This window comes from Piliocolobus tephrosceles, chromosome 5, assembly GCF_002776525.5.
Source record: "Piliocolobus tephrosceles isolate RC106 chromosome 5, ASM277652v3, whole genome shotgun sequence".
In the NCBI taxonomy this organism is placed as follows: Eukaryota; Metazoa; Chordata; class Mammalia; order Primates; family Cercopithecidae; genus Piliocolobus; species Piliocolobus tephrosceles.
Genome location: NC_045438.1, coordinates 61,380,469 through 61,395,153, shown reverse-complemented (window position 1 = coordinate 61,395,153; position 14,685 = coordinate 61,380,469). Strand labels below are relative to the sequence as shown.

Here is a 14,685-nt window from a genome sequence, read left to right as displayed (position 1 = left end):
CAGATAAGATTAAGCTTTCCAGAAATTTTGTGAACACCCAAGCCTGAGATCAAAGCTCTCTTCTCTGCATTCACCACGCATGTGTATGCACTATACAAGTAGCATTCATCATATACCACTTCGTATGGTAGCTTTTCCATAGTGAGTGACATAAATAACTTGGGCTATGGACTCATATACCTACCCCATGAAGTCACACAGTGAATGGGTTACTTATACCCTCATATTATCAGTTTTTGCATCTGTAAATTAAGAATATTTACCTTATTCAACAGCTTTGAAGATGAATGAGATAAAGGAGAATACATAAAGTACCTAGCACAGTGTCTAGCACCTATTATAGGCTCATTAAACGTCAATTCCTCCAACAAAATTGTAAACCTTTTAGGGACTATGGAAGAAGTTCACACATAGACATTTCAATTAGAATACTTAGGAAGAGATACAGGAGTATGAGTTTCTGGCAAATACATATCAGTAAAAATGGAACACAGCACTTTAAATTAACATTTCTTATATGAATAATAAGTTTCCAGAGAGGATGTATCATTATCATGTGTATCTTTTTAGCCAATGTAATACCTTGGAGCTAACAATCAAATATTTGACGAATTGATTAACTGATTAGATGACTGATTTCACTGGCTATCTGCCTTTTCAAATAAGATAGAGGTTTACGGTAAGATTCTAGAATTAGGTTTTACATTCAACAAATAGTTATGTGCACTGTGATACATATTGGGCACTACAAGGCTTGCAACAATATGCTGAGGTATAGTCTTTGCCCTCCAGAAGTTCAGAGTAGAGAAACTAAAGAAAATAGAAGGTATTATATATTAAAACTGCCTGAATCCCATCATTTAAAATACTTTTATGACCATCCATTTAATCCCATCTTTCTCATAAAAGTTAAGGCAAAGTAAAGGAATGCAGGCGAGGAGCATGGAGTCCTCCTACGATCTGATATAAGCAGTACCTGACGTTTTTTATACTACCAAATAGGATAATCTATTGAGATTATTATAACTCGTGGAGAGAAATTAAATGGTTCCCCCTAACATCAGGAACAAAGCAAAGATGTCTGCTCTCACCACTCTTATTTTATTTCTGAGATGGAGTTTCACTCCTGTTGCCCAGGCTGGAGTACAATGGTGCAATCTCAGCTTACTGCAATCTCCACCTCCAGAATTCAAGCGATTCTCCTGCCTCAGCCTCCCAAGTAGCTGAGATTACAGGCATGAGCCACTGCACCCAACTAATTTTGCATTTTTAGTAGAGAAGGGATTTCTCCATGTTAGTCAGGCTGGTCTCAAACTCCCAATCTCAGGTGATCTGCCCACCTCAGCCTCCCAAAGTGCTGGGATTACAGGCATAAGCCGCCATGCCTGGCCTGCTCTCACTGCTCTTAATCAACATAGACTGCAAGTCTTAGCTAATATAAGACAAGAAAAGGAAATAAGAGGTATACAGATTGGAAAGGAAAAAATAAAACTTTTTCACAGATGACATAATTGTCTGTGAAGAAAATCCCAAAGAATCAACAAAAAAAAACTCCTGGAACTAATAAACATTTTTTTTTTCTTTTTGAAACGGAGTCTTGCTCTGTGGCCCAGGCTGGAGTGCAGTGGCCGGATCTCAGCTCACTGCAAGCTCCGCCTCCCGGGTTTAAGCCATTCTCCTGCCTCAGCCTCCGGAGTAGCTGGGACTACAGGCACCCACCATCTCGCCCGGCTAGTTTTTTGTACTTTTTAGTAGAGACGGGGTTTCACCATGTTAGCCAGGATGGTCTTGATCTCCTGACCTTTGATCCACCCGTCTCAGCCTCCCAAAGTGCTGGGATTACAGGCTTGAGCCACCGCGCCCGGCCTAATAAACAATTATAGCAAGATTGCAGGGTCCAAGATTAATATAAAACGTCAATTGTTTTATTATACACCAGCAATAAAAAATTGGAGTTGGAAATTACAAATACAATACCATTCACATTAGCAACCCAAAAAAGAAATATTAGGTACAAATCTAACAAAAGTATAAGATATATATGAGGAAAACTTAAACTATAAAACTGTGATAAAAGAAATCAAAAAAGATCTAAATAAGTGGAGAGATATTCCACATATAAGTTTAAGAAGACTCAATATTGTCAAGAGCTCAATTCTTTCTAACTTAATCTCTAGATACAACATAATCCCAAACAAAATCCCAGCCAACGGCTTTGTGGACATTGACAAACAGGTTCTAAAGCTCATGTGGAAAGACAAAAGACCCAGAATACCAATGCAATACTGAAGGAGAAGAACAAAGTTGGAAGACTGATACTACCCAACTTCCGAGAGTTATTATAAAGCCACAGTAATCAGGACGGTGTGATACTGGTGACAGAAAAGACAAATCGATCAATGGAACAGAATAGAGAGCTCAGAAATAGACTCACACAAATAGACTCAGGTGTTCGTTGACAAAGGAACAAAGAGCAGCAATGGAGAAAGAAGTTGTTTCAACATACCGTGCTAGAACAACTGGACGTGTACATGCTAAAAAAAAAAAAAAAAAAGAATCTAGACACAGACCTTACACCCTGCAAAAAAATTAACTCGAAATGGACTGCTGACTTAAAATGGAAAACTATAAAATTTTTAGAGAAGGTCAGGTGCGGTGGCTCACGCCTCCAATACCAGTACTTTGGGAGGCTGAGACGGGTGGATCACTTGAGGTCAGAAGTTCAAGACTACCCTGGCCGACATGGCAAAACCTCATCTCTACTAAAAATACAAAAATTTGCTGGGCGTGGTGGCGGGCACCTATAATCCCAGCTACTCGGGAGGCTGAGGGAGGAGAATTGCTTGAACTCAGGAGTCAGTGGTTGCAGTGAGCCTAAATTGTGCCACTGTACTCCAGACTGAGCGACAGAGCAAGACTCTGTTGCATGCATAAGTTAATTAATTAATTAATTATTTTAGGGAATAAAATAGAAGAAAACCTAGATGACCTTGGGTTTACAATGCCTTTTAAATACAATACTAAAATACAATTCATATTTTTTTTAATTTGAGAAGTGGGACTTGACTAAAATGAAAAACTTAGGCTCTGTGAAAGACATTTTAAAGAAAATAAAAAGAGCCAGGCACGGTGGCTCAGACCTATAATCTCAACACTTTGGAAGGCTGAGGTGGGAGAATTGCTTGAATCTAGGAGTTTGAGACAAGCCTAGGCAACATAGCAGGACCATGTCTCTACAAAAAAATTTAAAAATTTTGACATTTTAGGAAGAAGGATCACTTGAGCCCTGGAGGTTGAGGCTGCAATTAGCTATGATCATGCCACTGCACTCCAGCCTGGGTGACAGAGTAAGACTCCATATCAACAAAAAGAAGAGGAGAGGTCAGACGCAGTGGCTCATATCTGTAATTCCAGCATGTTGGGAGGCCAAGGCGGGTGGATCATGAGGTCAGAAGACTGAGACCACCCTGCCCAACAACATGGTGAAACCCTGTCTCTACTAAAAATACAAAAATTTAGCTGGGCGTGGTGGCACATGCCTGTAGTCCCAGCTACTCAGGAGGCTGAGACAGGAGAATGGCGTGAACCTGGGAGGCGGAAGCTGCAGTGAGCCGAGATCACACCACTGCACTCCAGCCTGGTGACAGAGCAGGATTCCGTCTCAAAAAAAAAAAAAAAAAAAAAGACAAAGATGAGGAGGGGAGGGGAAGGGAGTGGAAGAAAGGGAAGGGGAGAATTGAACAACTTAACACCCAAATCCAATTAAAAAATAGATAAATGATCTGAATAGACATTTCTCAAGGAAAGATATACAAATGACCAACAGGTATATGAAAAATGTTCAACATCACTCATTATCAGAGAAATGCAAAACCCCAATGATATATATCATCTCACACCAGTTTAAAATGGCTATTATCAAAAAGAGAAAATAACAAATGTTGGCAAGGATGCAGAGAAAGGGGAACTCGTATACACTGTTGGTGAGAATTTAAATTAGTACAGCCATTATGGAAAACAGTATGAACATTCCTCAAAAAACTAAAAATAGAAATATCATATGATCCTGCAATCCCACTACTTGTTATACATCCAAAGTAAAGAGAATCAGTATGTCAAAGAGATAGCTGCTCTCCTATGTTTACTGCAGCACTATTCACAATACTGAAGATAAGGAATCAACCTAAACATCCTTCAAGAGATGAATGGATAAAGAAGGGTTTGGGAAGTAAAATTGTAGCTTGCCTCAATAAACAGCCTGAAATTCACCTATCTCTTCTAGTTAAGAAAAATAGCTTCTCTGAATAGGAGGAAGTGAAAGAATAGCAAAACTTGGTTCATTGTAAAATGGTATGCTCCTGTGTTGGGCACACAGTAGAGATTTCACAAATACATACTATCCAACTTCACATAAGGTGTATAGCCTAAAGAGAAGATATAATATGCAGCTATTTTGTATTAGTCTGTTTTCATGCTGCTGATAAAGACATACCCAAGATTGGGAAGAAAAAGAGGTTTAATTGGACTTACAGTTCCACATGGCTGGGGAGGCCTCAGAATCATAGCAGGAGGTGAAAGGCACTTCTTACATGGCGGCGGCAAGAGAAAATAAGAAGGACGCAAAAGCAGAAACCCCTGATAAAACCATCAGATCTCATGAGACTTACGCACTACCACAAGAATAGTATGAGAGAAACTGCTCCCATGATTCAAAATATCTCCCACTGGCTCCATCCCACAACACGTGGGAATTATGGGTATAGAATTCAAGATGAGATTTGGGTGGGGACACAGAGCCAAACCATATCATTCCACTCCTGGCCCCTCCAAATCTCATGTCCTTACATTTCAAAACCAATCATGCCTTCCCAACAGTCCCCCAAAGTCTTAACTCATTTCAGCATTAACCCAAAAGTCCACAGTCGAAAGTCTCATCCAAGACAAGGTAAGTCCCTTCCACCTATGAGGCTGTAAAATCAAAAGCAAACTAGTCACTTCCTAGATACAATGGGGTACAGGAATTGGGTAACTATAGGCCATTCCAAAGGGGAGACATTGCCAAAACAAAGGGGTTACAGGTCCATACAAATCCGAAATCCAGCAGAGCAGTCAAATTTTAAAGCTCCAAAATGATCTCCTTTGACTCCAAGTCTCACATCCAGGTCACACTGATGTGAGATGTGGGTCCCCATGGTCTTGGGCAGCTCCAACCCTGTGGCTTTGCAGGGTATAGCCCCCCTCCTGGCTACTTTCACAGGCTGGTGTTGAGTGTCTGCAGTTTTTCCAGGTGCGTGGTGCAAGTTGTCAGTGGATCTACCATTCTGGTGTCTGGAGGTCTTCTCACAGCTCCACTAGCCAGTGCACCACTAGAGGCTCTGTGTGGGGGTTCCAACCCCACATTTCCCTGCTGCACTGCCCTAGCAGAGGTTCTCCATGAGGGCCTCGCCCCTGCAGCAAACTTTTGCCTGGGCATCCAGCATTTCCATACATCTTCTGAAATCTAGGCAGAGGTTCCCAAACCTCAATTCTTGACTTCTGTGCACCCACAGGCTCATCACCATGTGGAACCTGCCAAGGCTTGGGGCTTCCACCTTCTGAAGCAACAGCCTGAACTGTACCTTGACCACTTTTAGTCACAGCTGGAGTGGCTGGGATGCAGGGTACCAAGTCCCTAGACTTCAAACAGCACAGGGACCCTTGGCCCAGCCCACAAAACCATTTTCTCCTAGGCATCCAGGCCTGTGATGGAAGAGGCTGCCTTGAAGACATCTGACATGCCCTGGAGACATTTTCCCCATTGTCTTGGGAAGCAACATTCTGCTCCTCCTTACTTATGCAAATTTCTACAGCTGGCTCCCATTTTCTGGGTTTTTCTTTTCTATAACATTGTCAGGCTGCAAATTTTCCAACCTTTTATGCTCTGCTTCCCTTGTAAAACTGAATGCCTTTAACAACTTCCAAGTCACCTCTCGAATGCTTTGCTGCTTAGAAATTTCTTCTGTCAGATACCCTAAATCATCTCTCTCAAGTTCAAAGTTCCACAAATCTCTAGGGCAGGGGCAAAATGCCACCAGTCTCTTTGCTAAAACATAACAAGAGTCACCTTTGCTCCAGTTCCCAACAAGTTCCTCATCTCCATCTGAGGCCACCTCAGCCTGGACCTTGTCCATATCGCTGTCAGCATTTTGGGCAAAGCCACTCAACAAGTCTCTAGGAAGTTCCAAACTTTCCCACATTTTCCTGTCTTCTTCTGAGCCCTTCAAACTGTTCCAACCTCTGCCAAAGTCACTTCCACATTTTCAGGTATCTTTTAGCAGTGCCCCACTCTACTGTTACCAATTTACCGTATTAGTCTGTTTTCATGCTGTTGATAAAGACATACCTGAGACTCGGAAGAAAAAAAGGTTTAATTGGACTTACAGTTCCACATGGCTGGGGAGGCCTCAGTATTACAGTGGAAGGCAAAAGGCACTTCTTACATGGCGGCAGCAAGAGAAAATGAGCAGGATCCAAAAGTGGAAACCCCTGATAAAACCATCAGATCTCATGAGACTTATTCACTACCATGAGAGCAGCAGGGGGGAAATCGCCCCCATGATTCAAATTATCTCCCATCAAGTCCCTCCCACAACACGTGGGAATTATGGGAGTACAATTCAAGATGAGGAGATATGGGTGGGGACACAGAGCCAAACCATATCATACTTACTTGATATCTAAACAACTATAATTTCCAGAAGCCCATAAGAAGCCCATTCCTCTGATTCCCATTCAGAATCTATCTAAAAACTAGCCACATTACTAACTCTAAGAGTACACTGTTAGCTGCTATAGAACTCTTTCAAAAAAAAAACCTTTCTATTCAAGTATCATGTGAAGAAAGTTCATAAATGGTTAAATTTACAGAAAGCAGAAAGTAACATCTATGACATCTGGCACATAAATGACAAAATGTTGTTTTGTTTTTTTTTAAAGCAGCATTACCCAGGTAAAGTACATATGTCAGAATTTCTGATCTCTAGTCATATCATAAAAAGTGACTCCACCAGGCAGTGGCTCATACTTGTAATCCCAACATTTTGGGAGGCCGAGGCAGAAGGGCTGTTTGAGGCCACAGGTTTCAGACCAGCCTAAGCAATAAAGCAAGACCCTGTCTCTACAAATAACTTAAAAAATCAGTCAGGTGTGGCAGCATGAGCCTGTGGTCCCAGCTACTTGGGAGGCTGAAATGGAAGGATTGCTTGGGCCTGGGAGGTCAAAGCCACAATGAGTTGTGATGGCACCACTGCACTCCAGGCTGGGAAACTGAGTCTCTGTCCCCCCACCCCCCCCAAAAAAAAAAAAAAAGACTCATTAAGAAGGTCTCCACAGCAGGGCATGGTGGAGGATGCCTATAATCTTAGCAATTTGGGAGGCTAGGGCGGGCAGATTGCTTGAGCCCAGGGGCTCAAGACCAGCCTGGGCAACATGGGGAAACCCCGTCTCTTAAAAAAAAAGAAAAAAAGGTCTCTATAAAAACATATTTTACAAGTGTGTGGGATGAGAACTAACTGCAGGCAGATCACGAGGTCAAGAGATCGAGACCATTCTGGCCAATATGGTGAAACCCCATCTCTACTAAAAATACAAAAATTAGCTTGGCGTGATGGTGCATGTCTGTAGTTCCAGCTACTTGGGAGGCTGAGGCAGGAGAATCACTTGAACCTGGAAGGTGGAGGTTGCAGTGAGCCAAGATCGTACCACTGCACTCCAGCCTGGCAACAGAGGGAGACTCTGTCTCAAAAAAAAAAAAAACGAAAAGAAAAAAAATGTTATCAAGAGACAGGTAACTAGCATATTGGAAACTAACATTTCTGGCGCATGGGACCTATAGCAAGAATGCATATCTTCCAATCATGAGTCATGAATTAGGCTGCCCCTCTATTGTGAAGCAATTTTTCAGTAAAAGGAGCAGCATATGAATGACTTGGACAAGCTTCCAAGAAGAAACCAGAGTAAAGCTAGGTCTGAGAAAATTATACGGTATATAGCATACATTATATTAATGCTGTTTTCCTACTCACTCCTATTTCTTAATGGCAAAGAAGTGAAATTTAGAGTCTTTAGTTCTATCTAAATTTTACTATTTTTTTATGAATTTTAGTAATACTGAATAAAACTGTACAGGTATTACCTTGGTTTTAAATTTTATGAAAGTGAATCATATAATGCATCATTATAAATTACTTAGTGACTACACTTATGAAAAGCTTTCACCTGTCACATACCCACCCCAGCACACACACACAATGACACCAGAAGGCAATACTCTGCTTTACCTTCTGCTGAAAAGTCTGCTACCTCCAACGCTTGAGGTCCATACACGAAGGCCTCCTGGAATCTATGAACACAGCAGAGGCAAAAGGCAGAGAAGTTTATGTAGATTTAAAGTTACACTGCCCAAAACATAAAATGCCAAATGCCTATCACAAGTCTACATATCTGCCAAGGAACTCAGATTTTAGATTTGACAATGAGCATATCAACAATATACAGGTAACATTCACAATTCATTATATATAATGCAGCTTATTGTATGAAAAGACCAAAAGTTGAGTCTTAACTAATTATATCCTTACCAAAAGAACCAATTTATACTACTGGAAAAACTAAGGCAGCAATAAAGTATGAATTTATATACACTGAAAGTAACAATTCAACCTTTTAAATTATGTGAGAGAGCCAATCCATATGCAGTAGCTCCCCCTTATCCATGCAGGATACGTTCCAAGACCCCCAGTGGCTGCCGGAAATCTGGGATAGTACCAGACGCCCTGCATACACTGATTTTTTATCTAATAACTAAAATGACTACTAAGTGACAGGTAGTATCTATAGCATGGATATACTGGACAAAGGGATGATTCATGTCCCCAAAGGGACAGAGGAGGACAGTGCTGGACAGCACAAGATTTCATCACACTACTCAAAATGGGTACAATTTAAAACATGAAATCTTTATTTCTGGAATTTTCCATTTAATATTTTCAGACCACAAGTCAGTAACTAAAACAGCAGAAAGCAAAACCACAGATAAAGGGACTATTATATAAAGAATATAAAACAAATTAAAGACTGGGCACAGTGGGTACTGCCTATAATTCCATCACTTTGGGAAGCCAAGGCCGGTGGATAGCTTGCACCCAGGAGTTCAAGACCAGCGTGGACAACAGGGCGAAACCCCATCTCTACTAAAAATACAAAAACTAGCTGGACATGGCAGTGCACACCTGTAGTCCCAGCTACTTGGGAGGCTGAGGTGGGAGGATCACCTGAGCCCAGGAGGTTGGGGCTGTAGTGAGTCCTGATCACACTGCTACACTCCAGCCTGGGTGACAGAGCAAGACCCTGTCTCAAAAGAAATAAAAAATAGGCTGGGCGTGGTGGCTCACACCTGTAATCCCAGCACTTCAGGAGGCCAAGGCAGGCAGATCACAAGGTCAAGAGATCGAGACCATCCTGGTCAACATGGTGAAACCCTGTCTCTACTAAAAATACAAAAATTAGCTGGGTGTGGTGGCAGGCGCCTGTAGTCCTAGCTAATCAGGAGGCTGAGGCAGGAAAATTGCTTGAACCCAGGAGGCAGAGGTTGCAGTGAGCCAAGATCACGCCACTGCACTCCAGCCTAGCAACAGGGCGAGACTCCATCTCAAAAAAAGAAAAAGAAAAGAAAAAGAAAAAATAAATTAGGTGGAAAAATATACTTCACAAAATAAAGTATGGCAGGCCCCGCAGCTCAAGGTACATTCTCTTCTTAGAACCAGAAATTATTGGGAATATCAGAGAAAAACAATTAAAAACGGACCTAGAAGAGGATAACGTAAAAGAAAAAAGGAGAAAGTAGCACTGTAAAGCTATTCTGGTGGCAAGATTTAATTTAATTCTGACAGTAATGTTGAAATACGCAAGGTACTACATATACTAGGCAGTATGGGAGAAATCTACCTTGTTCCCATATCATAAAATAAAAATAATCATGAACTATGAAAGGCTTTTCAGAAAACATTCACGTAGAAAAATTAAGGATTTAATCGGGTAAAATATTTAGATCTCTGATTTTATTTCATTCTTTTCTGGTAATAGGGATAAAAGATTACAAAATATAGCTAATATATGAGAAAAATGAATCAGATAAATTTTATCAGCTATTAAATTTAAAAGAGAGGGGCATATTATCTTTATGGAGTATTTAGAAATCTTTAAAAGTATCATCAAATAATTAGAAAAGAAGGAACAAAGTATTGTCTTAAAACCTGATGACATGTCAAGCAAAAAACAGTATTTTAAAACATTGGCCCTGAAGCCAGGTGACTTGAGTTCAAATCCAAGGTAGCTCATTTAAGTGCTTTGTGACATCAGGCACTTAATCTCTCAGTATAACCTGGGTTGTTCAATGAGGACACCGTCACCATCTCTCAGATTTATATTGAATATCAGTGAAACAAGGTTTTTAAAAATGTTATAAATTACAGAATGCTATTTTATGCAAAAATTTAAGCCAGTGCATTCTATTTAAATTAGTGACTTAACAAAAGTTGTTAACTAAGAACCAGAGAAAAGAGCCGGGCGCGGCAGCTCATGCCTGTAATCCCAGCATTTTGGGAGGCTGAGGCTGGTGGATCACCTGAGGTCAGGAGTTCAAGAGCAGCCTGGCCAACATGGCAAAAACCCCATCTCTACTAAAAATACAAAAATCAGCTGGGCGCAGTGGCACGCACCTGTAATCCCAGCTGCTCGAGAGGCTGATACAGGTGAATCTCTTGAACCTGGGAGGTGGAGGTTGCAGTGAGCCAAGATCGTGCCATTGCACTCCAGCCTGGGCAACAAGAGCAAAACTCTGTCTCAAAAAAAAAAAAAAAAAAAACCCCAGAGAAAATATTCCTTGCCCAGCCAAAGAATCTGGGGAGCTGTGTGAGGAAGCCCGAAGAAGCACAGCGAAAGTCTGAGATGGCCAAAAGAGCCTAGAATAGTTAGCTGTCAAAGCTAAATGGCAGCCAGAAGAGCACAGTCCCCAAGAGATGATTATATCAAATTACTAATTTAGCAATATGCCCAGCCTGATTTGTATCTTCTCTTAATTCCCAAAACAGCCTTCTAGACTGCACCCTCCTCCAAAGCAGTGCTTGTGACATTCTAAGTTATGTGCATTTGACATACCATGTTGAAACACAGTGACTACTTGAATATTACATATAATCCTGAAAACCAAAGAGATAAATTCCTATCCAATAAAACAATAATAGCAGCAAAGGCTTATATAGAATGTTTGATGTGCCAGGCACAGTTCTAAGAGTTGTACAAGCACTAACTCATTTGGTCTTCACAACTCTGAGATAGGTGCTATTATACTTTAAAGACGAAGAAATGAGACAAAGGGAATTTAAGAAACTTGCCCAAAAGCATGCAGCCAGAAGTGGCAAGTCAAACCCAGATCACTCCCAGAAACATGTTCTTAGTCACCACATCATCCAGCCTATGAAATTAAAATCATACAAACCGGCATCTATCCATATGTAAGAAGCCAAACAATTATACGTGTTCTTAAGTATTCAATCATCTATATATTCCTCAGCATATGCAACATTTTCTCAGAAAATTCCAATTAAAATGTCGTATAAAATACGTAACAAAATGAGAAATGTGTGATATGAAACTAAAAGAAAAATTAGAACTTTTTCAAAATACAAGGCCTTAAAATTTAAAATCAATATATCCGAATAACAAATAATATTGGTGTAAGAGTAGCAACACTGAGTATTTGTTTTTCAAACTTGCTGCCATTTGGTTACACAACTCACTCAAACATTTTGTAAACTTTAAAATCTCAATACAATAAGATACCACCTCATACCTTATGACGGCTACTATCAAAAAACTAAAAAAGGAAAAACTAAAAAAAATATAAAATAACAAGTGTTGGTGAGGATGCAGAAAAACTGGAAGCCTTGTGTACTGTTGGTGGGAGCACAGAATGGTGCAGTTGCTATGGAAAATAGTATAGTGGTTCATCAAAAAAGTAAACACAGAATTACCATATGATAATGATCCGGCAGTTCCATTTCTGGGTATGGAGTCAAAAGAACGAAAAGCAGGGACTCAAGGAGATACTTTTATACCCATGTTTGTAGGACGATTCTTCACAGTAGCCAAAATGTGGAAGCAATCCAAGCTTCCCTTAACAGATGAGCGGATAAACAATTGGTAGCATATACATATAACAGAATATTAGCCATACAAAGGAGGGAAATTCTGACACATGCTACAAGCTTGAAGGCATTATGCTAGGTCAAATAAGCCCTCACAAAAGGACAAACACTATAGATCCTATGTACACGAGGTAGGTACAGTAGTCGAATTCATAGAGACAGAAAGCAGAATGTGGTTGCCATGGGCTGGGCTTCCGAAGGGGAGAATGGGGACTTATTCTTTAATAGGTCCAGAGTTTCAGATCTGTAAGATGAAAGAGGTCTGTGGATGGATGGTGGTGATGGTATCACAATATGAATGTACTCAATGCCACTGAACTGTATACCTAAAAATAGTTAAGATGGTAAATTTCTTGTTATGTGTATTTTATCACAATTTTTTAAAAAGTAACATGCTAAGTATAGAAAATCTAAAAAGGGAATTGCAAAAAGAAAAACAAAATTATTTCATCTCCCAAAAAAACACTGTAAACCCGTTTAATGTATATTATCATAGAGTTTTTAAAAATCATACTATACACTTTTTTAAAAAGGAATTCCTATTAATGTCTTTCTTACAAACATTAATCCTCTTTAGTACTGATTTAATTTTACTAAAAGTTTAATTGGAAGTCTTTTAATTCAAAGGTTAAAATTATTAAAGTATAATTTTTGCCCCACTAAAACAGCTTTGTTATCAAAATAACCACTTGAGTCCTCTAGGTTTCCCAGCAGAATGGCTTTTAGTCAGAGTTACCACAGAGTTTCAATTCTTGTATTATTAACCAAACCAGTCTTGTATAAACAATCACATGTATTACTACTTGGGTAAATTGTACTAAATTGTTCTCCCTACCTCCATTATCCATCCTCTTTGTGGCAAACACTACTGGTTGCCTAGTATACACTCATTCTCCCTTTCTTCCTTAGGAACAGACCATGGTTTTATTCTGGGTGGCATGTATCCAGGTAAAAGTGTACATTTCCCAGCCTTGCTTGCTACTAGGACTGGTCAATAAGCTAGAAGTGGAAGTCATTGGATGAGACACTTCCAAGATAGCTACTTAAACAGAACTTAGCTAGAAGTGTGTCTGTAGCTCAGATATGGTGGATGGCACTCCAGCAGTCATTCTGGACAATAAGGGTAATGGAAGCTGTGTCAAGGGACAGTCAAGCAGACAGAAGGAACTCAGGTCTTTGATGATCCTAGAGTCATCATGCCAAAACTGGACTTCAGTGTGAGAAATATACCTCTATTTTGTTGAGACCACCTGTTTTGTATTGTAGATGAACCTACATCTAATATACCCACTTTTACACTGCTGTATCAGTCATCTTTCTAAAATACAAATCAGAATCGTCAAAATCCTTATCTTGGCACACAGGACCTTTCATTATTCCTTCGACCTCTGCTTATATCTGCAGCCTTACTTCCACCCATAAAGAACCAATTACAGGCTTCTAATACCACCCCGCCTTTGCACAGGTATATACACTCTATTTGGAATAAATGCCCTTCCCAAGAGTCTTTCTCCATGTATCCTTCAAGCCTCAGCTCCTCCAAAAAGCTTTCCTGCTGCACTCACCCTATACACAGATACAAACAACAAACTCGTGCACCAAATATGAATGGACAATGTTCCTTTGTGCTTACCTTTCTATGAAACTATAATGTAATGTGGGGATGTTTTGGTCTACCTCTGTCATTAAAGTGAAAGGCCTTGAGGATAGGAAACCATTTGTAAACTCTTTGACTTTCCATAGCCCTTAGCACAAGGTCTAGACTAGGACATAAAGAAGAACTCAATAAATGTTAGATGAATAAATGAAGTTCAGAGAAATAGTCATTCTTAAGTACTTCAGAAACCTTGGCTGGGCACAGTGCCTCACGTCTGTAATCCCAGCACTGTGGAAGGCTGAGGCAAAAGGATCACTTGAACTCAGGAGTTTGAGGCCAGCCAGCCTGGGCAATATAGTGAGACCCCATCTCTACAATAAATAAATAAACTTTTTAAAACCTCATATTCTCAAGCACTTAAAGGAGACTGGGCGCTGTGGCTCACACCTGTAATCCCAGCACTTTGAGAGGCTGAGGTGGGCGGATTACCTGAGGTCAGGAGTTTGAGACCAGCCTGGTCAACATGGTGAAATCCTGTCTCTACAAAAACACAAAAATTAGGCCAGGCACGATGGCTTACACCTATAATCCCAGTCCTTTGGGAGGCGGAGGCAGGCAGATTACCTGAGGTCAGGGATTCAAGACCAGCCTGGCCAACATGGCAAAACCCTGTCTCTACTAAAAATATAAAAATTAGCTGGGTGTGGTGGCACATGTCTGTAATCCCAGCTACTTGGGAACCTGAGACAGGAGAATCACTTGAACCCAGGCGGCGGAGGCTGCAGTGAGCTGAGATGGTGCCACTGCACTCAAGCCTGGGCGACAGAGTGAGACTCCATCTCA

General features: G+C 40.5%; 1 protein-coding gene across 5 annotated transcripts in view; it reads right to left on the bottom strand.

The window, feature by feature from the left end:
• CDK19 (cyclin dependent kinase 19) overlaps positions 1-14,685 on the bottom strand; it is a 218,374-nt gene that overhangs the window by 168,491 nt on the left and 35,198 nt on the right. For 2 of the 5 annotated variants that reach the window (XM_023206029.2, XM_023206027.2), the window contains exon 2: positions 8,319-8,380. The exons of the other annotated variants lie outside the window; for them this stretch is intronic. Coding sequence is in view for 1 of the 2 variants with exons in the window: in XM_023206027.2 (XP_023061795.1) it covers positions 8,319-8,380 (62 nt within the window). In the remaining variant the exon portion in view is untranslated. The remainder of the gene's footprint in view (positions 1-8,318; positions 8,381-14,685) is intronic. 5 annotated transcript variants of the gene reach the window in all.